This window comes from Miscanthus floridulus, chromosome 12 (assembly GCF_019320115.1).
Source record: "Miscanthus floridulus cultivar M001 chromosome 12, ASM1932011v1, whole genome shotgun sequence".
NCBI lineage: Eukaryota > Viridiplantae > Streptophyta > Magnoliopsida > Poales > Poaceae > Miscanthus > Miscanthus floridulus.
The window spans coordinates 78,179,436-78,205,231 of NC_089591.1; the positions used below are offsets into that span (position 1 = coordinate 78,179,436).

The 25,796-nt window shown below is 49.2% G+C and overlaps 2 protein-coding genes across 2 annotated transcripts; both read left to right on the top strand.

Annotated features, from left to right (window-relative positions):
• The first annotated feature begins 5,425 nt into the window (after window positions 1-5,425).
• Window positions 5,426-9,993, top strand: LOC136497858 (AP2-like ethylene-responsive transcription factor AIL5). The gene is made up of 9 exons (XM_066493731.1): window positions 5,426-5,719; window positions 5,893-6,280; window positions 6,814-6,896; window positions 7,023-7,031; window positions 7,129-7,217; window positions 7,336-7,409; window positions 7,543-7,593; window positions 7,705-7,781; window positions 8,731-9,993. The coding sequence occupies exons 1-9, from the start codon at window positions 5,668-5,670 to the stop codon at window positions 9,369-9,371; spliced, it is 1,464 nt and encodes a 487-aa protein (XP_066349828.1). The 5' UTR covers window positions 5,426-5,667; the 3' UTR covers window positions 9,372-9,993.
• A 5,850-nt stretch (window positions 9,994-15,843) lies between these two features.
• On the top strand, window positions 15,844-21,210 carry LOC136496973 (probable receptor-like serine/threonine-protein kinase At5g57670). The gene is made up of 6 exons (XM_066492755.1): window positions 15,844-16,692; window positions 16,813-17,070; window positions 17,221-17,458; window positions 17,625-17,760; window positions 17,857-18,006; window positions 20,531-21,210. The coding sequence occupies exons 1-6, from the start codon at window positions 16,515-16,517 to the stop codon at window positions 20,720-20,722; spliced, it is 1,152 nt and encodes a 383-aa protein (XP_066348852.1). The 5' UTR covers window positions 15,844-16,514; the 3' UTR covers window positions 20,723-21,210.
• The last annotated feature ends 4,586 nt before the right edge of the window (window positions 21,211-25,796 follow it).

The window sequence follows — 25,796 nt, forward strand, 5'->3', positions numbered from 1 at the left end:
ACTGAATTTTTGACCCCAAGCACTTGTTCACTGCACTAATGCCAAGTCATATAAATCCCTGGTTTCTTTCCCTTGAAAACCACATAGCAATTCACCATTTTTCTAAAACAAAATGGTGCTTTAGCCTCAGTCAATGGTAAGCAATAAAACTTGTCATGAGTGCAGAACTTGAAGATCTACGGTTTGGTTTGAAACAAACTGTTGATCTCAAGTCCCTCACTGATGACCAGCATCATTAGTTTCAAATAATCAAGTATGACATCACTAGCATTTCATACAAATTGTGGCCTCAGCTTTAGAATACGGTGGAGTAATTCATTTAAGTTAAGTCATTGGTGGTTGCAGGCAACGGAAGAGGCAAACAGAAGAGGCAAACCCTAGGTCATGGCTGGCATGAAACCCTTGTGGACATCCATTCATTGCCATCAGCATAAGAAATAAGTTGATGTTGCAGAGAATGGATGTCTCACACGGGTCTGATGACACTCATGAAAAAAGAACAAGAACAAAGCAAATAAGCAGCCACCTCCTTGGTTAAGTTTGCATCATAGGCCATTTTTATTTCCCACATATACCACCAAGTCAAAGAAACAAGAACCAGCAGAATAAATTGACAGATCATGCAAACTCAAGGTAAACAGTAGACATGTAACTTGAATAAGCAAATAAGGTCTGAAATAATGTAGCCAACGAAGGCTACAAATATGGTCTTATAATAACATGTTCTGCCCAACAGATCAGGGCTCAAATGGTGTCCATGGTTCCCAATGTCACATAATGTTAGCCACCCTCCCAGTCAAACAAACCCAAAAGGACAGGTGTAGTCAGCCAAGTAAGCTGCACAAAAGACCTACAACAATCTGTGCCCAGCAAAATTATGTAAGTGGGATAAGAACATGAGATGACATCTAAATTGTGCAATGACTTAACAGTTGAATGGGTAGTTACCTGCATGTAAGGGTTCCATCTGTGGCTCCCAAAGATCTTTGGATGTATGTTAGTTGATGGAGGCCTAATCATTTCATTTCTAAGCTCACCAAAAGTATAGAGAACTTTGTGAAAGTGCCTCCTAAAGGATTGGTGGACTACCCTAAACTTTTGGTTGTGTCCAACTACATGGAGGAACATTGCAACCTGCTCCTCAATTGTGCACCCACCAGTTTCAAGTACAAGGCCCCTAGTTCTAAATAGGTTGCACAAAGAAAAAAAAAAAGGGAGCTCTTCTCATCCTTAACATGGAAATGCACTCAGCATATGTGGAGCTGTAGATGGCCTACAAGGTTTGCTGCCTATGTTGTTCAGCATCACTCTTTAGGTCATACAACAGTGGGTCAGGTCCAGGCCTCTTCCTTTTAAGCCTAGAAACAACAATAGACACCATGACAACTACCATGCCAGCTGCTTGTCTGACCATCATGTCATGATTTTCAAATGGATCCATCTACATGCATATAAATTCAAAGGTATACTAAGTTTAGATAGCCCTGGCTGGCCTCAACATGGTTGTGTAAGCATACAAAAAAGAAGTAAAGCACGACTGCATGTATGAACATGCTTCCTAGTGCACTGGACTACATCATCGACCATGGCAACAAGGTAAACATAGAACAAGCAAGTAACAGAACATGAACAACAATACTCAAACCCTAAATCCATCATCAGATAAGCGAAACAAATCACAGTACTTGAATAATGCAGGAATAAGCAGCGTGTAGAAGTAATCCAAAACCCTAGCATCATCAAAATCAGAAGCGCACTGGGATTTGGGGGTCAATTTCACCTTGGGGTGCTCGTCGGAGGCAAAGGCAAGCTCAAAACGGAGAAGAAGAAGAAGACGAGGCGACGAAGAACCAGCAGATCTGAAAGGAGAGGAAGGCGATCCAGTCCGTGCTGCCACCTAGCGCACCACCGGAACCGGGAGGAAGACGAACGAAGGAAGAAGACGGACGCCTCCCGGAGTCCCAGCGAGGAAGAAGGTGCGCCGCCGAGTCGAAGCAGATCCGTGGCGGGGAACGGAGAGGAAGCCCGCTGGGGAAGAAGGCCGCCTCGCCGGACACCACCACACCATAAATGCCGGTATCTCACGGGATTGCAGCAGTGGAGAGGGAACGGAGGAGAAGGAGGCCACGACTGGAAGAGGGGAGGATTTATAGGCGAAGGAATTGGCGGTGGAGGGAGTGCCTGCGGAGGTTTCACCCTTCCCGTGCGAGCCACCCGCCGCCGCCGCCCGAAGTCAGCCCCCCAAATCGTCCGCCATGAGCCGCGCAGAGCCAAACCCTTGAAAAACGGCCGATTCGGCCGTAGGCAGAGAGCCAGGTGGAGGTGACGATTTGTGCCGAGGAAAGACGTGCGGAGGGGAGGGAAAAGGCCACCAAACACCACTAGGCCTGCACCGGGAGGCGCAAAGACGCCCTAAAAGACGCCACGCCCACGTGATGCCCACCCTCTGCGATATCACTGTGGATGTGTGGAGCAAGACTATATTATCCCAGCCGGACGCGCGGTCCGGCGTGGGCTTGGCCATGCGTTTTGACCAGATTCCGCGTACGTACGCACCCCTTCCGGTAGGATTCGCTGCGGCAACGGCAGGGCACTGCACCAGCACGGTGGCGCCGCGCCTCACGTGCGCCCTTGGAACACGTGTCAGAGAGCATCGCCGCGCGCGGCCAGGCCCCCCAAGAAGGCTGCAACCTGCAAGGCACCGCCGCACGCCCCCACCTCACGTGCCGCCCTCCTGCACCCCCCTGCCGACGTACTCCGCCCCGGTCGGTCGGTAGCCAAAGCCGAGAAGTACTAGATCGGTTTTCCGCGGTGCGTGACACTGATTCCACCCCCTCTAGTTTAGCGTCAAGTAGTTTCGTGTTCCACGACACGAAAACAAGTCGCGCAAACACGGAGTTCCGCGCCGTTCCCACGGGAGAAACGCCTGATGATGATTCCGACACGGACGGCGCGGGGGATCGGAGCCGCGGCGGACGGGCAGCGGGGAGCCCGGGATCGGATGCGCGCTCGCCGGGGGCCGGGGCAAGGCCCATGTCGGCCGCCAGGCGTGCTGGGCACCGCATGAAATGATTAGCGATTGGCCACGCGGGCGCGGGGGCGGGGCGGTCCATGTCCATGCATGGATCTGCCAGAAAATGGCAAAGCGAGAGGCGCCAAACTAAAGGCGGCACGTCGGCGGGGCGGGGGGTCCCTGCTGTGCTTGTGCTTGTGCTGGTGCCTCCCCTGCTGCTTCCTTGCTTCCTCCACGCGATGCATAAAGCCCCCGACCATGCGCTCTTTAATCAGTGTTGTGGGTATATTAGCCAGCGGCCAGCTAGCGTAGCCTGTGAGAGAGCTGAGAGCTACACGACGACGTACGGCCGGCGACCGGAAAAGTTTTGTTGCCTCCACTACGCCATGTTTTGGGGCTGCGATGCTGTCATGCATGTTGATATACTACGTACGCGTCGTCAACGCATATGCACCATATATATACTTATACGTAAACCGAGGAAAAAAAATAGAGACCAAATGATGCTATAAATGGTCTACTGGCTAGCTAGGCTGAAGTGAACTGGTACTGGCATGTCACGATTGACGACAATATATTAGCGCCTCCCTCCCCGTAATCTCGGTGTTCGTTGCAATTCAAGCGAAGAGGACCAGGGAGGCGGCCGGCCAGTCGCCTATATGGTGCGCCACCTTTTGGTCGCCGCTAGCTTTACGATCGATGCCCAGCGTACACAGCCTTTATCAGTCCTGTCATCTTTGACTGTTTGCCCTGTCCCGTTGGATACGGAGAACTGTGCAACAACGCAGCGCGCTGATCCATCGTCTGGAGTTCCTGGACGTACGCAGGACGCCTCACGACCTAGGAGTAGCACAACGCACACGGCGTGGTGTGTGATCCATGGCAGTTAGTTAGTTCGTTCATTCATTCGTCCACACGACTGCTGCAAATAAACGTACATGAGCTGACACTTGACTGCACATTCTAGCGTTATCTCAGCGGCCAGCACTTTTCTGCATGTCGTACTCGTGCCTAGCCATCTCTGGAGCTTTCCTTTCGTGGGAGCTGTTCAGTTTACCCCCCTTGTCCATGTGCCACGCGACCATATGCATGCATGTTACGTTGCGTACGTAGCGAGCATTTGGACTTTTTGGGTGTTGTCGTTTTCGTCCTATATCTACTATGGCGTCTTTGTTGCCCCAACTGGTACGGTAGTCACGCCCACGGCTGTGAGAGACTGAGAAGGATGGATCGCTCCACTAGCAAAGCCCTTTTTGAAGCACCATGATCATCGAGCCGGCCGGGGCGCAAATGCTCACTTGCAATCTACACATGGCGCCAATGCAAGCTACTGTAGCTAGCAAGTAAAAAAGCCGAGAGTAGCCTAGTAGCGAACTAGCGATGGTAGTAAAAAGGCAGAGGAGACGAAAGCAGCTGGCCGCCCAAGCATGCATGGCCATGGCCTGGCCTGTGCAAAGCCGGAACGGAGGGCAGCAGCCACAGTCCAGAGACATCCGTGAGGGAGGCACAGCGCGGGGCTGCCATGCATGCGCAAGCACACAGACGGCGCCGCGGCCTACCCGGGCTCCCTGAGAGCAAGTTTAATAATACAGCCAGGTTCATTGTAGCCTTTTCTCAGCCCACTCATACAGTAGTTGACTCTTTACAGTTAATACATGGCCCACTTATTTCTCTCACATATTTTCTTGGTTCTTGTGCCCAAGCCGGCTGTAAGAGCAAGTATAATAGCAGGCTGTAAGCCGACTAAATGCTGAGGTAGAGGAGAGAGGGGAGGAGAGAGAGGAGAAGCGGGCTGTAAGCTTACAGCCGGCTTGGACACAAGAACCAAGAAAGTCTGTGAGAGAGACAAGTGGGCCATGTATTAGCTGTAAAGAGCTAACTACTATATGAGTGGGCTGAGAGAAGACTGCAAGGAACCTTACAGCCAGCAAGCCGGCTGTATTATTAGCCTTGCTCTAAGCTTACAGCCCGCTTCTCCTCTTTTTCCTTCCCTCTCTCCTCCACCTCAGCATTTAGTCGGCTTACAGCCTGCTATTATACTTGCTCTGACGGCACCCTTTGCTTCCAAGGCGGTCAAGGATACCGCCCCGGCCACCCACTGCCGCGCCTCCACCTGTAAAACGCAGCGGCGCCACCCGCGCCGTGGAATGGTACGCAGCAAACAGCCGCGCGCGCCATGCAAACACCCACGCACACCCCATCAGCAAACGCCAAACAGCTAGCCAAGACCACTGTAGAGAGCCGAGCCGCGGGCGCCGGGCGGACGGCGGAGGAGTCCTGGAGTGAAAGCATCTCTCTCCCTTCTCTCTCTCCTCATACATGGCATATATGGCTCCTCGAAACCAGCATATAAATATACCGTGCCTCGTTCCCCGTGGCCCCTCTCTCTCTCTCTCTCTCTCTCATTCTCTCTCCTCCGTGTGCGAGCGCCGCCCGCGGAGCGAGCTGCCGTGTCTTCTCCTTCCTCTATTTTATCAGCACCCTCCGCCTCCCCATTCTTCAATCTTCACCACCCGAGAAATCCTCTTCCCTGGTACCACTTCTCTAGTAGCACCGTCGGTTTCTCACCTTCCTCGACCCCGAGCTCGGACAAACTCACCTCGACAACCAGAAGTTACCGCGTCTCCGGTTCCCTGCTTCTCACCGCGCGCGTCATGGACACCTCGCACCACTATCCATGGCTCAACTTCTCCCTCGCTCACCACTGTCAGTAGCGCCCCGTACCTCTCCTTTCTTCCTCCCTCCCTCCGTCCATCCATGCATCTCAATCTCCCCGCGCGCTCGTGTACTTCTCTTTGTAAGTTTATTTCTGCCATTAACGAGCCCGAGGTGTTCTAACTTCGTTCTATCTGCATGTGTGTTTGCGATCGATCGAGCAGGTGATCTCCAGGAGGAGGAGAGGGGCGCAGCCGCGGAGCTGGCCGCGATAGCCGGCGCCACGCCGCCGCCGAAGCTGGAGGACTTCCTCGGCGGTGGTGTCATCAACGGAGAGAGCGCCAGCGGCGGCGGTGGTCCGGTGGCCGCGCCCCCGGAGGCGACGGCGCCAGCGGAGATGTACGACTCGGACCTCAAGTTCATAGCCGCCGCCGGGTTCCTGGGCGGTGGCTCGGCTGCTGGAGCGGCGGCGACGTCGCCGGTGTCCTCCCTCCACCAGGCAGACCCCAAGCTCGCCTTGCCTACCGCTGCCGCGGCGTTGCCGGCGCCGGAGCAGAGGAAGGCCGTCGACTCCTTTGGGCAGCGCACGTCCATCTACCGCGGCGTCACACGGTAAGCTAGCTGTCGTAGATCAGTCTAATCCGTGGCGATATTGATATAAACACCTAAAAAGGATAAAGAAGGTGTCTTGTTTGGGTGTTTCTTATCATGGACTGCTAGTACCATGATGCTAGCTATCTGCATGCAAAGTTGCACCTGCTGGTGGTCGCTTACTTGGTATGTCTGGCGTAGAGTCCATGTTACAGGCATGCCTAGTTCATACTTCCACGGATTAATGGATGCAGAAAAGTTGGGGTTTGTTCTTGAAAATATCATTATTGTGTCGTACTTGTACCTGCTAATTTTCTCAAGCCTTTGTCTGATCATATAAAACTAGAGCAGAAGCAAGTGATTGGTGATTGTAAATACTAGGATTATTTAAGTTGTTTTCCCTCCTGGACTATGTCTTCAGTTTCTCAACATTTGGAGAGTTTTGCCAATCTTTCTGCTGTTCTTTTTTTTCCCCAAGCAGTCAAGCACTGTATTTGATGAGTTTTGGCTCTGTCTAGAGTCTTAGGCGATGTGATATTTTTTGTGATTTCTAGGCACCGGTGGACTGGCAGGTACGAGGCACATCTGTGGGACAACAGCTGCCGGCGTGAAGGGCAGAGCCGCAAGGGCCGCCAAGGTACTACATCGTCAGTCTTGCATACTACGGAGTATGCCTCTGCTGTAAATTTGTCTAGCTACTAACTCTCCTTTTTCCATGTCGGCTTGGTGCCAATACTTGCTGCCTGATGCTTTTGGTGTTCAGTATATTTGGGTAAGAAAACTGAAATAAACTTAGGTTTTCATTGTCCATGTAGCATCTCATCAAGAAGCATCATATTGATGATGATTTCTTTTTCATGAAACTGAAGGTGGCTATGATAAGGAGGAGAAGGCGGCCAGGGCGTATGATCTTGCAGCGTTGAAGTACTGGGGTTCTAGCACCACCACCAACTTTCCAGTAAGCACATAGACAGACCTGCGATTCATAACTATAAAACAAAACAAAAAAAAACAACATCAAGATAGATATCTATGTGCTGGATGTGCGTCTTTACGGGGCAATAATTCTTTCTCAGGTTGCTGAGTATGAAAAGGAGCTCGAGGAGATGAAGACCATGACCCGGCAAGAGTTTGTTGCTTCCCTTCGAAGGTGATCACTATTCTCTGATGCTGTAAATGCATGCATTGATCTGTGCATGGCCATCTTATGCATATGCTCCAGATTTATAGCTTTATCATTCGAGTGTTTTTGACAAAAAAAAAAAACATGTTTTGTGGTGCAGGAAGAGTAGTGGATTCTCTAGGGGTGCTTCTATTTACAGAGGTGTAACCAGGTGAATACACCTGCTTGCTCTCCTCTTTCAATTGCAGTCATGTTTCAGACTTTCAGTTTGTCCTTTTACACATGTTGTTGTCTAAAGTCTCCTTGTCCATGCAATCGGCAGACATCACCAGCATGGGCGGTGGCAAGCAAGGATCGGAAGGGTTGCCGGTAACAAGGACCTCTACCTTGGAACATTCAGTGAGTATATACATACCCTTTGGCCTTTGCATCTACTAGACAATGCAGATTTCTCAGCTATATCGAATTATTCAGTCCGGAAGCTCCATGAATCCACAATGCCAAAATCTTATCGTTTCAGCATGTTACTGATAGAAATACAATGCTGAGCTTTTGTGTAATACATAACCACATGATCGTCATATATGAATAAAAGCTGCTCATTCGGTTTCCTTTCTCAAAATGAGACAAGTTGGGACCATCAGTCAAAACTATTTTCTTTGGTTCCCACATTACAATATACACTACTAACACCTTGCACGTAGGTCCCCCTCTTTTTCAATGATTTGTACGTACAATCCTTGTAGCTAGATTCGCCTACATATTTTATGTAGGTCAAGAACATCTACTTTGACCAGATGTACGCATGTGTAGCGCTGGGTTTGATTTGAGTTTGTCATCTTTTGCCCCCATGCATGATGGGTTTGGGGACTTTATGCAGAAGAAAAAGAGGGACCGTGCATGCATTTAGCTTGATTGCATTGCAACCTGAACACTTCCTTTTCTTTGTGCTCTGCGTGCAGTAACCTGCGTTGGATATTTTGTTTAGTGTTCCCTCTCAGTTTTCCATGTAAAGCATGTGGTTGTGGTTAAACTAATTGTACGTTCTGAACCTGCCATTACTGTTCTCAATTTTTTTACTAAGCTGCTGTCCCATGCACACGGTTCTGTCAGCTTATAGTAGTCAAAACATCTAAGATCTAACTAGATGCTAGTGCTGTAGTTGCATCCATTGCTTTATTTGCTAAGCTCAGCTAGCCCATTTCATCTTTTTTTCAGTTCTTTTGGTTGGGATGATACGTCCATACTCCTTGTCCCATCTGTTTCACAAAAATGACTTCTTTTTTCTTTATGGCGGAATAGAAGAAATGTTCCAGAACTGATGTTGCCTTCTATGCTATTCATTTAGGCACCGAGGAGGAAGCTGCAGAGGCCTATGACATAGCGGCCATCAAGTTCAGAGGCCTGAACGCCGTTACAAACTTTGAGATCAGCCGGTATAACGTTGAGAGCATAATGAGCAGCAACATTCCAATGGGGAGCATGTCGGCCGGTGGCCGGAGCAACAAGGCATTGGATTCCCCTCCATCGGGCTCACCTGATGCCATGCCCGTCGAATCCAGCACTGCGCCGCTGTTTGCCGCGCTTCCGGTGAAGTATGACCAGCAGCAGCAGGACTACCTGTCGATGCTCGCGTTGCAGCACCACCAGCAAGGGAACCTGCAGGGGCTAGGGTTCGGCCTCTACTCCTCCGGAGTGAACCTGGATTTTGCAAACTCCCATGGCACTGCTTCGTCGATGACCCACTGCTATGTCAATGGCGGCATGGCCTCCTCACATGAGCAGCACCAGCACCATCAGCAGCTGCAGGATCAGCAGCAGCAGTGTGAGAATGAGACGCAACAGAGCTCCAACAGCTGCTCCTCCCTACCATTCGCCACACCAATCGCTTTCAATGGGTCCTATGAAAGCTCCATGACGGCAGGCCCCTTTGGATACTCCTACCCAAATGTGGCAGCCTTTCAGACGCCGATCTATGGAATGGAATGATTCGGGGTCGTGGCTGGCTGCTGGCCCTGGCGTTTCGCATGTGCAAAAGGGTAGAAGCCATGAGATCAAAGATTCAAGACTGACATGGCGCTCTCGCACAAAAAACATAAGGGGGTGAAAGAGAGGTACCAGTAGACAGTAGGAGTATGATGGAGACATAGGAAGCAGCGAGCAGTGTGCTGCAGGATACACTGACGATCGAGCCAGAGACGGAGAAGGAAGACTCGATTTGCTAACAACAAAATGATCGTTGCAGCTAGCTATAGCACATTTGCTTTTCCCTTTTGTAGCTTTGTTCTTTTTTCAGCTTTGTTGCCCCCCAGCGCCCTGGATGGTGCATGCCTTGAAGCTTTGTCTTTCTACTGACATGATTCTGCAAGTGCCATCATAGCTTTAGTCAGCCCTGTACAATGGAAGCAGGAACGTCGTCTTTGATTTGTACCTTTCTTTCTCCTTTGTTTTTCTTGTTGTGCTTTACTTTCTGGTCACTTTAGTTTGGCCCCCTGTTCTACTACTATGCTTCGGAGGGGATAAATGTTCAAGCTCCTGTCTTGTACTGAACAAGTTCAGCAAACAGATATAGCAGCATGTAACTCTGAATCAATGTCAGCCTTTCGTATTAATTTGATGAATCTCTCCCAATTTACAGTACTATCTAAATAATGCATTCATACTACCACCATTTTGTCTACCTCGAATCTACAATTTCACATTCTGCTGTTGATTTCTCATTTGTAGCATTCTGTGTACTGAATCTCTAAATGATGGCTGTATGCCTTGCCTTTGAGTACTGAATCTCTAAAAGTACTGAAGCTCTAGACTGGACGTCGTTTCGCTGTTGATTTCTCATTTCCAGCATTTTGCATGCCTTGCCTTGGAGTACTGAAGAATCTATGGACTGAACGTATGAACAAAGGTCATCGTACATGTCCACAGTAACTTTTTCAAGCATCTAAGCACTAAACCAGCCCTGATTTTCTTGAGAGGAAAAAAAAGGGAACAATCCAAAACACTGGACGACTACTACTATGTTTCATCTTACTAGAGGGGAGTTCTCGAAAGGGCAAAAAAGAACAGATTAAAGAGGTGTGAAACTTCAAACTTTCAGACAAGCCGTCTCCTTGGACGTACGACGCAATCATTGGCGTCATCCTTTGCCTCATGCTCATGCGAGGAAGCAACATTCCGCTCCATTCTTCGTTGCGTGTGTGCAGGGAGTTGTGAGGAAGTCTCCTCAGATCCGGCTTGCCGTACGTCGGCAGGGAGCCAGGGACACATTACAGCTTGTAACCATTCAGGCCTTTTGCCCTCGGCTTTTTCTTCCTATGCTCCGGTCGAGTGGTCGACCATGCTGCCTTCAGCTGTTGAACAAGCAACGACGGTGTCGCGTAGCCCTCGCCGCTCGGTTCGTTGATACTACGTGCCGGCGGGCAGGTGGCAGCGGTGTCGACCTGCATGCAGCAGCACGTGGCTCTTTTGTCTGTGTACGCCAACACGACCGCCGTCGCGTCGGGTTGGGCCGGCCCATCAGTAGCCCAACTCGGAACACACATTTTGGTTTGGACTTTGGACACATGGACAAGGCCGCAAGGGGAGGGGATCCAATCGTCCGTGGTCGGACGTTGCGGGACTTGGGCACCGAAAGACCAAATGGGCCCAACTAACGTATCGTGGGACGAGGCGCCGGGACAGAACGTTCGGCCGTTACCGGACACCCGTGCTTCCGCTTGTTCCTGGCTTCCAGAGCTACTCTCCTCGGCTTGCCAACAGTGCACCAGCAAAGCCCACGGCCTTTGATGCACTTCTTTATTTGCTAGTGATTTGTCTCAACGTGCTGAAGAGTATCTGACAACGTGATCTCCGGGACTACGGACAGGTTATCCAGGAGAGGAAAGAAGTTTTTTAGTAGTGTCGAGTTTGTACATGAGTATAGGGACTCAAACACCAATGCTCATAGAATAGTTCGTAGCTCGATCCATGCCGAGGTAGGACGTCATGTGTGGTTCTTGAATCCACCCGATGGTGTGTATAATATGTTCAATCCTCCTAATAATTGAATAAAGAGGGTGGTGTTGTTTAAAAGAAATAAAATCTAATTTAACTCCCTCAACTATAGATAGTGGTCGTCTGATTTTTCTTTCTAACCTAAAAAATAATTTTTTAACCTATCAGAGGAGGAGGCAAATAGGACTAAGTTGAAAGTTAATGAGATAACGGTTTGCAAAACCACCACCAAAGTCGCTCAGGTCACAGAAGTCGCTCAAGTCACAAAAGTTAATGAGGTAACGGTTTACCTCCTTAGACTTTCAACTTAGTCAAATTTACCTTCTCTGACGTGGCGCCACTTCAGCAAAACCACCACCAAAGTCGCTCAGGTCACAAAAGTTAATGGCTTGCAAAAGTTGAGGGAGGTTAAAAGAATTGGTTTTAAAGACCAGAGAGAAAAATCGAGCGACCATGGTAGTCGAGGAAGGTAAATTGCACTTTTTCCTCTTTATTTCCATATATTTGTTATAAGAATGCCCATATCTACCCTTGCATATGGACTCATACCAAAAACATCATTGAGCTTGGGAGAACTACTTCCTTGTCCTAAAAAAAGGCTCTCCTTTCTTTTTTGGCCTTTTTAGTTTTGAAACTTGCATGTTTGGCCTAAAATATCACGTTGGTTCTTTATTTGGCCTTTCTGTTAGATTTGGCCACTAGTGGTGTTAAATGGAGCTTGAATTGACACTTTTAACCCTGGGCTAGTTACGCAAGAGTGTAGAGTTCAGTATTGATATATTTCATTCCGAGGATCATTTAGATTGTTTTCGTGTGGTTTGAGGCCATCATAATTGCACAAAATGAGGTACACTATTTTTGAACATGAAAGTATTGTTCTTGTCTATGCTTTGCACATGAAAAGGAAGTAGTTCTCTCAGCAACTATTAGTTTGTTTGGTTGCCCATATCCGCTCCCTAGCCAAACTACATGGATAGAGGTGTTGCATGTTTGGTGTGCCTTCCCATGGATGTAAAAGTGCTCAACAAGCCTGACTCACAGGAAACATGGATGAAATCCATGTCCAAAAGCCAGGCTCGCAAGATGTAGGTAAAGATTAATGATCTTATTAGTAGATGATTAGGATAATTTGAGGAATACCAATATATTTTATAGTCAATTAAGGTTTAATGTGCAAATTTAAGGTGTGAGCGTCATGTTTTAATTTTACGGTTCAACTCAGAGTAAACGTGGATGAAATCCATGTCTCTAGAGGCAGACTCGCAAGGTATAGGTAAAGATTAATGATCTTATTAGTAGATGATTAACACAATTTAAGGAATATTAATATATTTAAAAGTCAATTTAGGTTTAATGTGAAAATTTAAGGTGTGGACATGATGTTTTAATTTTATGGTTCAATTTTCAACGTAGTAGCATGTACATATCTAGGTTCGAACGAAGTAGGAGAACATATCCTTCTTTTTTTAAAAAAGAGGCAATCAATTCTGCTCAAATTTTGAAGATAACCTTTTTTCGCAGAAATTTTGAAGATCACCTTTATCTGCTAGTTTTTTTTTATAGGAAATGCCAGGTAATGCACTCATTGGTACATCTTTATTTTAGAAACAAAATGAATGAGTAGGAAAATCATTTAAGTCAGAGACAATTCGGGTTCCATGGGAAGGAGGCGCTACCCACGTGAGAATTCACATATATGGTTGACATTAGCACCTTTTTTAGTACTGAGCTAATCTCTCATTGTTTTCGTGCATTAAGCTCAGGAATAAACCTGACCCGCTAGCAAATAACATACGTTCCACCCATACAGATAAAGCCCACCCTGTACAACCTATTTCAACCCGCCATATTAGCAGGCCTAGCTCTAGGCCCAAGTTTAGGATCATCCCACATGACAAGGACACAAGGCAAGCCCGAACAACTTGAGCTAAAAATTCAAGGCCCAATAGCAAATATACTTTCGTGGGAGATGCATCATGCTAAGAGCAATTCCAACTGAAATCTCAAAATTTGGACCTGTTTGGCAGGGCTCTGGCTCTCAAAACTTAGCTCCATATTCCCTCATCTGAGAGCTCTTCATCCATGTTTTAGACCATACTTCTCATAGCTCTTCAACCGATCTTCTAATTTTTTTCCCTACTTTATACTATACTAGATATATGCGTGGGTTGTACGTGGACAACGGATTTTTATCCATGTCCATGGCAATGGATGTGGTTTGTGGTTTTGACGAACATATTAAGAAAAATCTACAAATTAATTATATAGAGCATATTTCATGATATTTATTATCACATACATAGTGAAGATCTAGTTTTATAGAGACCAAATTGGTTTTACCTTTTAATTAGTACTTATGTGATTTATTATTATACAATTTTAGAATTTAATAAAATTTTAATAAATATTTTTGCATTGGAAACCCTACACTATTTCTAAATTCATCCAGATTTTCCTCTCAAATGTGGTGTTATTCTCCCATGCGAACCACCACGCAACGGACTCGTCTGTTACGTGCGGGCACGAGGACTGTCCATTCAGCCCACGGTTGCTTAGACTAATGGCCACTTTGTTCCTTCGCTGCTACACGCGCACACGAGCGGGTCGCAGACGCGTGGCACACACTCACGGGCAAGCGGGGTGAGTGTTTGCAGGTCAGACGATTCCCTTCAATATTTTTTAGGTGTAATAGATTGTCATGGACCTAATTTATCAGCTCAACTTGTCGGCTTTGTGGAAAGAAACAAAGAAAAAGTAGAAAGAAGGATGAGAGACTCCTACTACTACATCTACATCTAGTGTTTTTTTTTTAAAATAAGGACAACTAGAGGGATTTAGAAGAGAAAAATGAGAGCGCATCGTCCCTCGGAATGGGATGATGGATCAAAGAGGGTCTTCAAGGGTTCAAGTTGCTCTAACGAAGGGTGTCGGCCGCAGCTGAACAGTGAACAATGAACAGCACCGCAACGGCCGTGTCAGAGCACGCCAGGCCAGCTGGTTCGCCAACTGCTCGCATCTGCCTCCCTGTCGTCTGTTAGCTACACCTTCACAACCGCAGCACGTAAAAGCACATCTCAGCTCTAGCACGCTAGTATCATCCCCGAGTGTTCTCTCCAGTGGAAGCGAAAATCATAGATCCTGCGGGCTGGTGCACACAGACACAGCGCATCGACGCATCATCGTTCTACTTGTACACCCCTCCTGGTCCCCTGCCCCTGGTTCACGTGTGCACATGACACGGCACGGCGCCATGAAAGCCCGCCGGCCAGCCACGCCCGGGACGCGAGTACGCGACGGACGGTTGACATGTCACGCTCAGCCCAGGGCACCCCCACACACACGCAGACGCCCACCAAGTGGCAGTCGCGAAGTCACAGGGCTCACAGTCACAGCGCAGCGCACGCGACACGCACGCGCGAGCGCAGCCGGCCGCATTCATTGGCGCGCGGACGGATCGAGGCGGATCGCTCGGCAAGGGAATGCACACGGCAGTCATCAGGAGTTTTTAGCTGTGTATCGTTGTAAAAGATGATCACGATCTATGGTTCACTAAAAAGTTTGAACACACTTAAGTACCACTGCGCTAATTTTTTTTCCCTTCTACGTTGTTCTGTCCACTTTAGCTGATAACGGTGCTAACGGAGCCACGAAAAGACTTAAATACCCTCAGATTAGAGAATGTGAGATAAAATTTTGTTTTCCTAGTGCCACTCCCTGATTGAGTGTTTTGGCCAAACTGATTGGCGTTGACCCTTCTTGACCACATTAATTTAATTTGTATTTAAATTATTTGCAATAGTTTTTAGTTTTGAACATCACAAATTTGAAAATCTCGCTACTTTCTTATATTGAACAACAACCTATTCACAAATTTGAAAAATACGCCTGGATCTCGCCGGCGCCGGCGCCGGCCACGCGCGCCGCACCGGTGGCACCACGCGCACAAGGAGCCGGAGCACAGGTCGAGGGAGCACGAAGGGGTCTGAGCTGGCACAGGAGGTGGCGCAGGGCGACGAGGCCGGGATCGCCGGCGAGGAGGCCGCCGACGCTGGCCTCGAGCGCGAGGAGCGCCTGCAGCATCGGCCCACGTACCTCCCCGGCCTCCACCCTCGCCCTCCGCGCGGCTGCATCCTGTAGCGCTCGCAGCACGTGGAGAGGACAGGGTTAAGAAGGGGGGCATTTTGGACATTCTAGCTGACTGGACCTAAGGTTCCCAAAACGTTAAAACCAAGGACTTTTTAATAGTACGTCAGCACCGTCTTTTCTAATGGCAGGTAAAAGCCTCAATCATCAGCGACGCCAGGCCGCCAGCGAAGGAAACACGGGCGAGACGACGGACCCCGACGAGGCCAGCCCAGACCACCACAGTGCACAGGCCGCGCTCCCGTCCCGTGGCCCGGACCCAGGAGTACAAGACGGCACGCACGTCCCCTCCTCCTCCTCCTCTTCCTCCGTTGGCGGCTGGGCCCGGACCGACCCCTACCCGTGTCCCTCCTGCGCCAGGACCGGATAAAAGGGGGCCGGGCCGGCCGCCGCGACGGCCTCGTCGCTCGCTGGCTCCCCTTGTCTGTCAGTCTCTGACACCACCCGGCACCCGCCTCCGTTTGCGCTGTTGCCTGCCGCCCTCCGTCCTGCTTGTGCTTTGCTCGCTACGGCTACGGGGGCACTGGCATCGACAGTGACATCCCCGCTCGCTCGCGCGTGCAGTTGAGAGCGGCTCAGCAGCGCAGCGTGCGCGGACACGGCAGCGGCAGTTTCTCTCTCTCTTGCTCTGTGCTCGCTGCTCGGCGTCCAATTCAATGCGCTCCTGCGCAACGGAGCGGAGCAGCGGACTCCTCCTCCAGTCTCCACCATTGGCTTGAGCTCTTGACTGAAGAAACGCCCTTCTCTTCTTTAACCGCCCCGTGTCATCACTGTTACTCGTACGTGCTCGCGCACGCCGGTTTCAATACGGCCGCGGCGTGCGTCGTCTCGTCACGCAGCAAGGCAGCAACAGGAGAGGGAGAGAGAGAGAGGGGAACGAATTGATTGATGGAGTTGTTCCGCTGAGGGAGCTCCTCCGCTCGTCGTTTCCGTCTTCTGGCTGGAGTTGCCATTGCTGGGCTCCTGTTTCTAGCTCTCGGTGGACCGGAGTGGGAGATGAATTACCTCCGGAGCCGGAGCCTGAAGCGGCTCCTGTCCCTCGGCCGCCGGAGCAACGCGGACGAGTGCGCCGAGGAGTGCGTCGACGTCGTCGTCGACCCGCCGCCCAACAAGCCCACCTGGAGGTGCTTCTCCTACGAGGAGCTCGACCAGGCCACCAATGGCTTCCACCAAGGTACAGTAGTAAACACAATGCCTCTGTCTGTCCTATCCTCTGCTGCTCACGCCGCCGCGCGCACCCTTAATTTTGCTTCGGCAACTGACATTGCCTTTTCCACACGCCGCACTACCGCAGACAACATGGTGGGCAAGGGCGGGTACGGCGAGGTCTACCGCGGGGTAATGGACGACGGCCGCGCCGTCGCCGTGAAGCGCCTGGCGCCCACGGCCGCGGCGGACGAGAAGAAGGAGAAGGACTTCCTCACGGAGCTGGGCACGGTGGGCCACGTCCGCCACCCCAACGTGTCCGCGCTCCTGGGATGCTGCGTCGACCGCGGCCTCCACCTCGTCTTCGACTTCTCCACACGCGGCTCCGTCTCCGCCAACCTCCACGGCAAGTCCATCCTGTCCATGTCCTGGTGTCCATCTACCTAGCGACCATGCATGGACACTGGCAGACACCGCCAGTTTCGTCCACCGCCCACGTCCACGGTGCTCTGGCTCTGCTCAGTGCCGCCGCTCACCATCAATGAATCGTGCGCAGACCTGAAGCTGCCGGCCATGTCGTGGAAGCAGCGGCACGGGATCGCCGTCGGCACCGCGCGCGGGCTGCGCTACCTCCATAAGGGCTGCGCGCGCCGGATCATCCATCGCGACATCAAGGCGTCCAACATCCTCCTCACCGCCGACTACGAGCCTCAGATTTCGGACTTCGGGCTCGCCCGGTGGCTGCCGTCGGAGTGGACGCACCACGCCATCGCGCCCATCGAGGGCACCTTCGGGTGAGCGACGCTTGCTTTTCACGTACCCTGTTCAGTTCATTGGACTTTGTGACAATAATGCAATGCAAGCTGGCCGGCGAAGAAGACGCTGACACGGAGGGCAATGGCAATGGCATGGCCGCGTGGGCGGTCGCCACGCCACCTCTGTACGTGGTGATGATGACAGGTGCCTGGCGCCGGAGTACTTCATGCACGGCATCGTGGACGAGAAGACGGACGTGTTCGCCTTCGGCGTCTTCCTCCTCGAGCTCATCTCCGGCCGGAAGCCGGTGGACGGTTCACACAAGAGCCTCATCGCGTGGGTGAGTGTCCACTGTCCAGCCATCCAACAGTAAAACCGTGCCACTCACTTCTACACAGTCCCTTGCTCATGTGGCTGTGGCTTGAACTTGATGCAGGCCAAGCCTTACCTGAGCGACGGCGTCGTGCAAGGGCTCGTGGACCCGCGGCTCGGCGACGGCTACGACGCCGGGCAGCTGAGTCGGCTCATGTTCGTCGCGTCCCTCTGCGTCAGGGCCGCCGCGGTGTGGCGCCCGACCATGACACAGGTGCGTGCGTTGCTTACGGAAACAGACAACTCTCTCCGCATCTTATGCGCTTTGCTCTTTTGTTCTGGCTGAAACTACTACACAAACTTCAGATTTATTTTACTGGTTTGAAATGACAAGAAAAAAATGAACTGTCCTTATTGTCACTGCAACAAGTAAATGCACAATTGCTCTTTGCCTTCAAGCAGTGCAGATAGTAGTAGCTTTGGACAGTGGGTGGCCTACTTGTTCTAGAGAACAGGATCCAGCTAAAAATATTTGTTCTAAAGGGTGGTACAATGCCCATGCCTTGGGTAGGGTGGGTCTGACTGACAGAGCCTAGCACCCCGGTCGTTGAAACGCCTGGGCCACCACCAAGAAAATCTGCATCTGTGGCCTCCTTTTTTCTCATCTTTGAAAGATAAAATTCTCCAACCATCGTCTCCTTTTTCTCGTCTTTTGAAAGATGAAAAATCTCCAACCATCATCACAGAGGACAAAAGCCGGGGACATCTTAATTCGGCTGGTATTAAAGCCGGCTGAAGCTGTTTTGTCGTGAGAGAAAAATACTGTAGATTCTAGCTGATAAGCCGGCCGATAAGTTTTAAGCGAACAAATCCTAAACGATGGAATTATCTGGGTTTCAGCAAAGGACAATAATGATGCCATTACCCTGAAATGGGCAACAAACAGCTTTAGGTTTCTTCAAGTATAGCGATAATCATACACCGGAAAAAGACCAATAATTCTTCCTTTTTTTATGAAAGGTTGTGGCCAAGATTTTCCTAGAAGTTTTCTGCTCACTTCTAGCAAAACCGAAAAGCGTAGGGTTAGGTCCAACAGTTCTATCATAGTACTACCATACAAAAATCGGGTGAACAGCGGCAACACAACAGAGGTTAACGGCTGGTGCAGAAATGTTCCAAGTATGTGGTCTGATAAGTATAAGTATCACAGTATTTTATACTATGAATTGGAAGTTATACAATCAGATGAGGTAATGGTTCAGTTATATACTCTGATGAAAACATTAGTTTGTTATGTCTGGTGCTAGGTAGCTATCCCACTTAGGCATAATTCTGCCTAGTCTGTTTGAGCTTATTAAACCAGATTATCCGTATATGCTTCGTCTAACCAGACAGCTGAGAGCAGCCTAAAAACAGCAGCAGCGTATACTAGTACTGTATCTATATCATCCCACTTGTTGGCTGCTACGGTTGTTAAATACCGCCATCGCGTGCCATGTCTGTTGTGACAGCAGGGACTTGGTTCTTGTTTAGCACACTGGCATTGGCATCTACCGACCAGTTGGTAAGTAGCACTACACCCAACCTGATTGCATAGGGCTTGTCATACTCTATCAGAGTGTGGTGAGATCTCAATTTTTAATGTAGAGCTGCTTCACTAGGATCCCACAGTGTACTACTGTATTCTTTGTGGGCGCTCACATACTGGTAATGTATAGTACCAAACAAAAACATAGCATCAACTTGTGGATGGGCAAAATCATGCATGCATCAATTGAGTTGAACTTGTGGGATTGGGATTTGGGATGGTGGCCTGAACACATCAGTACAGATCAGTATTGACCTTGTCTGAATAATGTTTCCCAAATTGCCTAGAAAGATTTCTTAGTTTCCTCTTTTCAGCTTGGGCCCTAGACGTATTAAGCATACCAAATAAAAAGTTTAAGCACGCATTCTTCACATTCTGTATGACAAAAATTTAGGACTATTAGGAGTAGAGTAGGCCATTGGAACCTTATTATTTACTGAACTTCAGAAGCAGACAAGGGTTTGGTCACATCTGCAGCATGGCCGGTTTCTTGGTTGTAGGAGGGGCATAGGATGCTCTGTTGGCTCCTACCTTCTCCCGTACCATTTCTTTCTCTCCATTTGATTTGGTTCACGGGAAGCCCAAGGGCGAGGTGAAGTGGGGGATGCAGGACAGCTCAAGAACACAAACCTTGGGGCAAACGTACAAAACATGCCACCCCAACAGCTATATAAAAGACCAAGTCTACACTAATCAAAGTTTAATCATGCATTACTTTATTCATAATACATTGTGCCATCAGCACATAAACAATCGCCCCACCGATGACTGGTCACTGCTACTCTCGTTACAACTATCAGATAGATGCCTTGCTTCAGAAGCTGGTTACAGTGTATAAGCAGTGCTTAGGTAGCACATCAGTATGATTTATTGAGCTGTTCACTGTACTTATCCAAGCTGAACGATGTTGCTGTAAAATCCTATTTACTGTAACTAAACAAAGCACCTGCATAAAAAACTTCATTTTTCACGCAAAAAATGTCTAAACGCGCATTAGTATTTCAGTTATGCAATTGCATTGTAGGGCTGGCATTTTTTTTACTGTAAAAAAATCGAGTGTAAAATCCAATGGGCTGTATCAGCGGCTAGCTGCTCTTGTCAGAGGTTACTCCTGGACCTAGACCTGGACCGGTCAATTGAAGCTCCAGTGCTCTTTATTAATTTGCCACTGTTAGTACTTAACTGACTGGGTTCACATGGCCATGGGCAGGTGCTGGAGTTATTGGAGTCCGGCGAGATTTCTCAGGATCAATGGCAGATGCCCGAGAAGGAGGAGCAAGACGAGCTATGGGACTTCGACGATCTCGACGACTTCGAGGACGACGACGAGGACAACTACGACGATGAATCCGATTCCCCCTCGATCTCCTCGTCGGCGTGCAGCATCCGCCCCAATGATTAGCCCCAAAATATTTGCATCTGTCAGTAGATTATTATTATTATTCAACCTGCTGATACGATCCTTGCGATTATATCAGTGTGTACATACACCATCCATCCCTAGTAGAGAATAGTAATATGAAAATCCGGGAGAAAAAAAGAGAGAGAGAGAAGAGGATTCAGATTTCAGGCCCGTGGTTTTCAGTTTTGGTGTCACCGTCTCAGCTCAGCAGGAATCTTGCCCATCCATAATACGCCGTCCGTCCGTCTTGACTCCAGCAGCCGATCTGATCAGCTCCTGACAACGATGGATGCGTGCTGGTTTCTTCCCAAACCAGCTGACAGTTTGGCATGCCGGGCGGGCAGAGCCGGAGCCGTGCGTCCCCAACAAACCTGAAACTGTCGTTGGCTCTAATGCTTTATTTCTGTGGGCGAGCCATGGATGATGCAGAGACGACGACGACGACGACAACAAAGGCTTTAAGTCCTAAACAAGTTAGGGTAGGCTAGAGTTGAAACCCAACAGAAGCAATCAAGGTTCAGGCACGTGAATAGCTGTCTTCCAAGCACTCCTATCTAAGGCTAAGTCTTTGGGTATATTCCATCATTTCAAGTCTCCCTTTATTGCCTCTACCCAAGTCAACTTCGGTCTTTCTCTACCTCTCTTCACGTTACTATCCTGACTTAGGATTCCACTACGCACCGGTGCATCTGGAGGTCTCCGTTGCACATGTCCAAACCATCTCAACCGGTGTTGGACAAGCTTTTCTTCAATTGGTGCTACCCCTAATCTCTCACGTATATCATCGTTCCGAACTCGATCTCTTCTTGTATGACCGCAAATCCAACGCAACATACGTATTTCCGCGACACTTAGCTGTTGAATATGTTGTCTTTTCGTAGGCCAACATTCTGCACCATACAACATAGCAGGTCTAATCGTCGTCATATAAAACTTGCCTTTTAGCTTCTGTGGTACCCTTTTGTCACATAGGACACCAGACGCTTGCCGCCACTTCATCCACCCTGCTTTGATTCTATGGCTAACATCTTCATCAATATCCCCGTCCCTCTGTAGCATTGATCCTAAATATCGAAAGGTATCCTTCCTAGGCACTACTTGACCTTCCAAACTAACATCTTCCTCATCCCAAGTAGTAGTGCCGAAGTCACATCTCATATACTTAGTTTTAGTTCTACTAAGTCTAAAACCTTTGGACTCCAAAGTCTCCCGTCATAACTTCAATTTCTGATTCACTCCTGTCCGGCTTTCATCAACTAGCACTACATCGTCCGCGAAAAGCATACACCAAGGGATGTCCCCTTGTATGTCCATTGTGACCTCATCCATCACTAAAGCAAACAAATAAGGGCTCAAAGCTGACCCTTGATGTAGTCCTATCTTAATCGGGAAGTTATCCGTGTCTCCATCGCTTGTTCGAACTCTAGTCACAACATTGCTGTATATGTCCTTAATGAGCCCGACGTACTTCGTTGGGACTTTATGTTTGTCCAAAGCCCACCACATAACATTCCTTGGTATTTTATTATAAGCTTTCTCCAAGTCAATAAAAACCATATGTAGGTCCTTCTTCTTCTCCCTATACCGCTCCATAACTTGTCTTATTAAGAAAATGGCTTCCATGGTTGACCTTCCGGGAAACCAAATTGGTTCATAGAGACCCGCGTTATTGCTCTTAAGCGATGCTTGATAACTCTCTCCCATAGCTTCATAGTATGGCTCATCAACTTAATTCCCCGGTAATTTGTACAACTTTGAATATCCCCTTTATTCTTGTAGATCGGTACCAATATACTTCTCCTCCACTCATCAGGCATCTTATTCGATCGAAAAATATAGTTGAACAGCTTGGTTAACCATACTACAGCTATGTCCCCGAGGCATCTCCACACCTCGATTGGGATACCATCCGGTCCCATCGCCTTACCTCCTTTCATCATTTTCAACGCCTCTCTGACCTCAGATTCTTGGATTCTCCGCACAAAGCGCCTATTGGTGTCATCAAAAGAGTCATCCGATCCAAAAATTTTTAGGTTTTGGCTACTGTAGCACTTTCGTTTGTATTTAGCAATTAGTGTCTAATTATGGACTAATTAGGTTTGAAAGTTTCGTCTCGCGATTTCTCACCCAACTGTGTAATTAGTTTTTTTTCGTCTATATTTAGTACTCCATGCATGTGCCGCAAGATTTGATGTAACAAATACTACGCAAAATTTTTTGGTATCTAAACAGGCCCTGAGAGACCCCTGCCCTGAATTGCAGGAGCCAGCCAGCCAGGAGCAGTTTGGCTACGAGCTATTAGCTAGCAGCCACATGCTCAGACGCAAGTCATGTGGTGGGTTTCGGTTTCGGCTCGGTTGCCGTTGGTTAGCTTGCCCAAGTGCAGTTGGGCGGCCCTACACCGCTACTGCTGCCCGGCTGTTCAGGAGCGCGTCTGAAAGTGAGGTGATCAGTGAGCTAACCACGGGAACGGGATCGATCGATCATTGAGCGAACTTGAGACAGGACGAAGCAAGTCGCTCTGTCAGACAACAGTCCATTTGCCTTTTCAGTCGTGTGGCGTGTGTTAGTAATTCGCAGTGAAATCATGCATCATCGCCATATAGAGCACGACTGAAACTGGCCAGATCGGAGGAATTATCATTTGCTTAGGAAATTTGTAACTACTACTCTACTATTAATGGCGTTATGATCTAAGTATCCTAACCGTCAGTTTGTCAGCTTCATCAGGAACAATGAACAGGTGATGATTCAGTCACACATTCGCCAACCATGGCTTGCAAACGGCACCCGATCAGCTTGTTAACTAACGCACCTACCACACGTCCACAATATACAGGAGGCTGTGACTACGTACCCCTACTTCTAATCAAAGCCGGCCGCCTTCTAAACACACGCTGCTCTAAAAAAAATCTTCTGGAAACAATATCTTGCCTGTTGGGGTGCGTGTGTGTGTGAGAGACGCACACCACTCTGCACTCTGCTGGCCTAGGTCCACCACAAAACGCTTTTTTTTCCAGCTCTAGCTGCATCATGAGTTCATGACCCCAATTCTTTGCATGGAACGGACCTGATCGCTGCCCGGCTAGCTGCATGGCTCGCTGGTCCCTGCTATGCTGCCGGGCTCCTGCGTGCTCCGGCCCTGTAGTGACATTGTAGCTGGAGATGGAGGAGAAAAAACGAGCTTCTCCCTCTCAGAACGGCTATATGAGAGAGAAAACCGGGGCTCTGATGAGGGCAACCTAGACCACTCGTTCGTTCTCAGCAGCTCCGGCTCCGGCTCCGCCCAGATCTACGCGCATATATAACTTCTACATCACACTGTTGCTCACTGACACAAGCCGAGGACCAGCACCAGCTCGAAAGCTCCATCGCGATCGGCCACGCAACGCGCGCGTCAATGCATGGGATGGGCGCATAAACAAGCAGTACACCAAGGACGAAGCTGGACTGCCGGAGGACCAAAGCCGCATATGCAGTGAAGGGGCGTCGATCGATCGGCTGCGTGCGTACTGCATACGCTTCCACACCGTACCTACAGTCCCAGTGAGGCATGAACAGGAAAACAGTTGCGCCTGCTTGGGGCATTCGCGGTGTACAGACAAACACACAGCATCCATACCATGATCCATCAGGGCTCAGCCCGAGGATCGAGCCGATCCAACAGTGCATCTGCATAGCATGGTGCCAAGGTCCTTGACTATTGCAACACCTAACGTTTCCATGATGCACAGACGCGGTGCTCATTGGCCTGCCTTCTGGCGCTCCTCGGCCATGATCAGCGCGATGGACCAAGACATTAGTGTAGTGCCGTCAGTGTCGAGTTATACCCGTTGTTATTACCAGGACCAGCACCAGCCTATCTTAAACAGTCAGTAGTGATGAAGACGATGAATACTGCTGATAGCACTGTGCTACAGCTAGCCCCGTATCGTTTCATATATCTCACTTGGATTTTCATGCAGAATGCAGTACAGAGTACAAAAAATGCGACAGTTTGATGCCGAACTACTGTAACTCACTACTGGAAACGCGTGCTTTGCCGAGGGCCTGAGGCTTTGCCGAGGGCCAAATCTCGGGCACTCGACAAAGACACTCTTTGCCGAGGGCCAGCCACAGGAGCCCTCGGCAAAGAGGCCTTTGCCGAGGGTACGGCCCTCGGCAAAGACAGGCCCATGGCAAATCAAATCTTTGCAGAGGGCCGCGGCCCTCGGCAAAGATGCCATCGACAAACATGTTTCAGGCATCCGACGTCGCAACTCGCTCGAAGCCTTCTCAATTTTTTACCACAGCCTACACATGCGATAACATGACATCTCGCCGAGTTTCATGATTTTCGGACTTCGTATGGATTTTATATAATTTTAAAATACTTTTTCGGCAAGTCGGTCGTCATGTTACGCGAACAAGATGCGTGAAAATTTGATGCGAGTTCGTGGATAGGGACTCAACATGCACCAATTAACATGAATAACATTTTTCAAAACACTACATTGCAATATTCCATGCACCAGCAGTTCAAATTTGACATATTCGAAAAAAATCAAAGAATCGAAATAAATTAAGAAAATATACAAAACAAAATCAAAATTTGCCTAAATTTTAAAAATTGAGTTCAAAACAATGTATTGTAGCACCACAAAAAAACTGGGCAAAAAAACCAAAAAAAATTGCCGATGGCTCTTTGCCAAGGGCCTGGCCCGTGGCCCTCGGCAAAGAATTAAAAAAAAAATCTTTGCCGAGGGCCGTGGATCTGGGCCCTCGGCAAAGGACCGAACCCTAAATCGGGTCGCAGCCCAAATTCCCGATCGGAAATTGTGAAAAAAAACGCTCGACCATCTCCCTCCCCACGCGCCCGCTCGCGGCCGGCCCCCGCGCGTCCACCATCGCCGCCACGCACCCCGCCCGACGCGCGCGTCGGCTGGACCTAGCCCGGTCGCCGCGCGCGCCCCACCTTCGTGCGCGCACCCCGGTGAAAGCTCTAGTTTGGTTTGGTTAATTGATGAAACCCTAAGTGCTAACCTAGTTTATCAAAGTGATATGAGATAGGTAGCACTACTCAAGTGATGAAGTA

Coding starts and splice junctions, on each gene's coding strand:
- LOC136496973 (XM_066492755.1), top strand. CDS start 16,515: ATGAATTACCTCCGGAGCCGGAGCCTGAAGCGGCTCCTGTCCCTCGGC. Junction 16,693..16,812: donor CACCAATGGCTTCCACCAAG/GTACAGTAGTAA, acceptor GCACTACCGCAG/ACAACATGGTGGGCAAGGGC. Junction 17,071..17,220: donor CGTCTCCGCCAACCTCCACG/GCAAGTCCATCC, acceptor AATCGTGCGCAG/ACCTGAAGCTGCCGGCCATG.
- LOC136497858 (XM_066493731.1), top strand. CDS start 5,668: ATGGACACCTCGCACCACTATCCATGGCTCAACTTCTCCCTCGCTCAC. Junction 6,281..6,813: donor ATCTACCGCGGCGTCACACG/GTAAGCTAGCTG, acceptor TGTGATTTCTAG/GCACCGGTGGACTGGCAGGT. Junction 7,218..7,335: donor GCACCACCACCAACTTTCCA/GTAAGCACATAG, acceptor ATTCTTTCTCAG/GTTGCTGAGTATGAAAAGGA.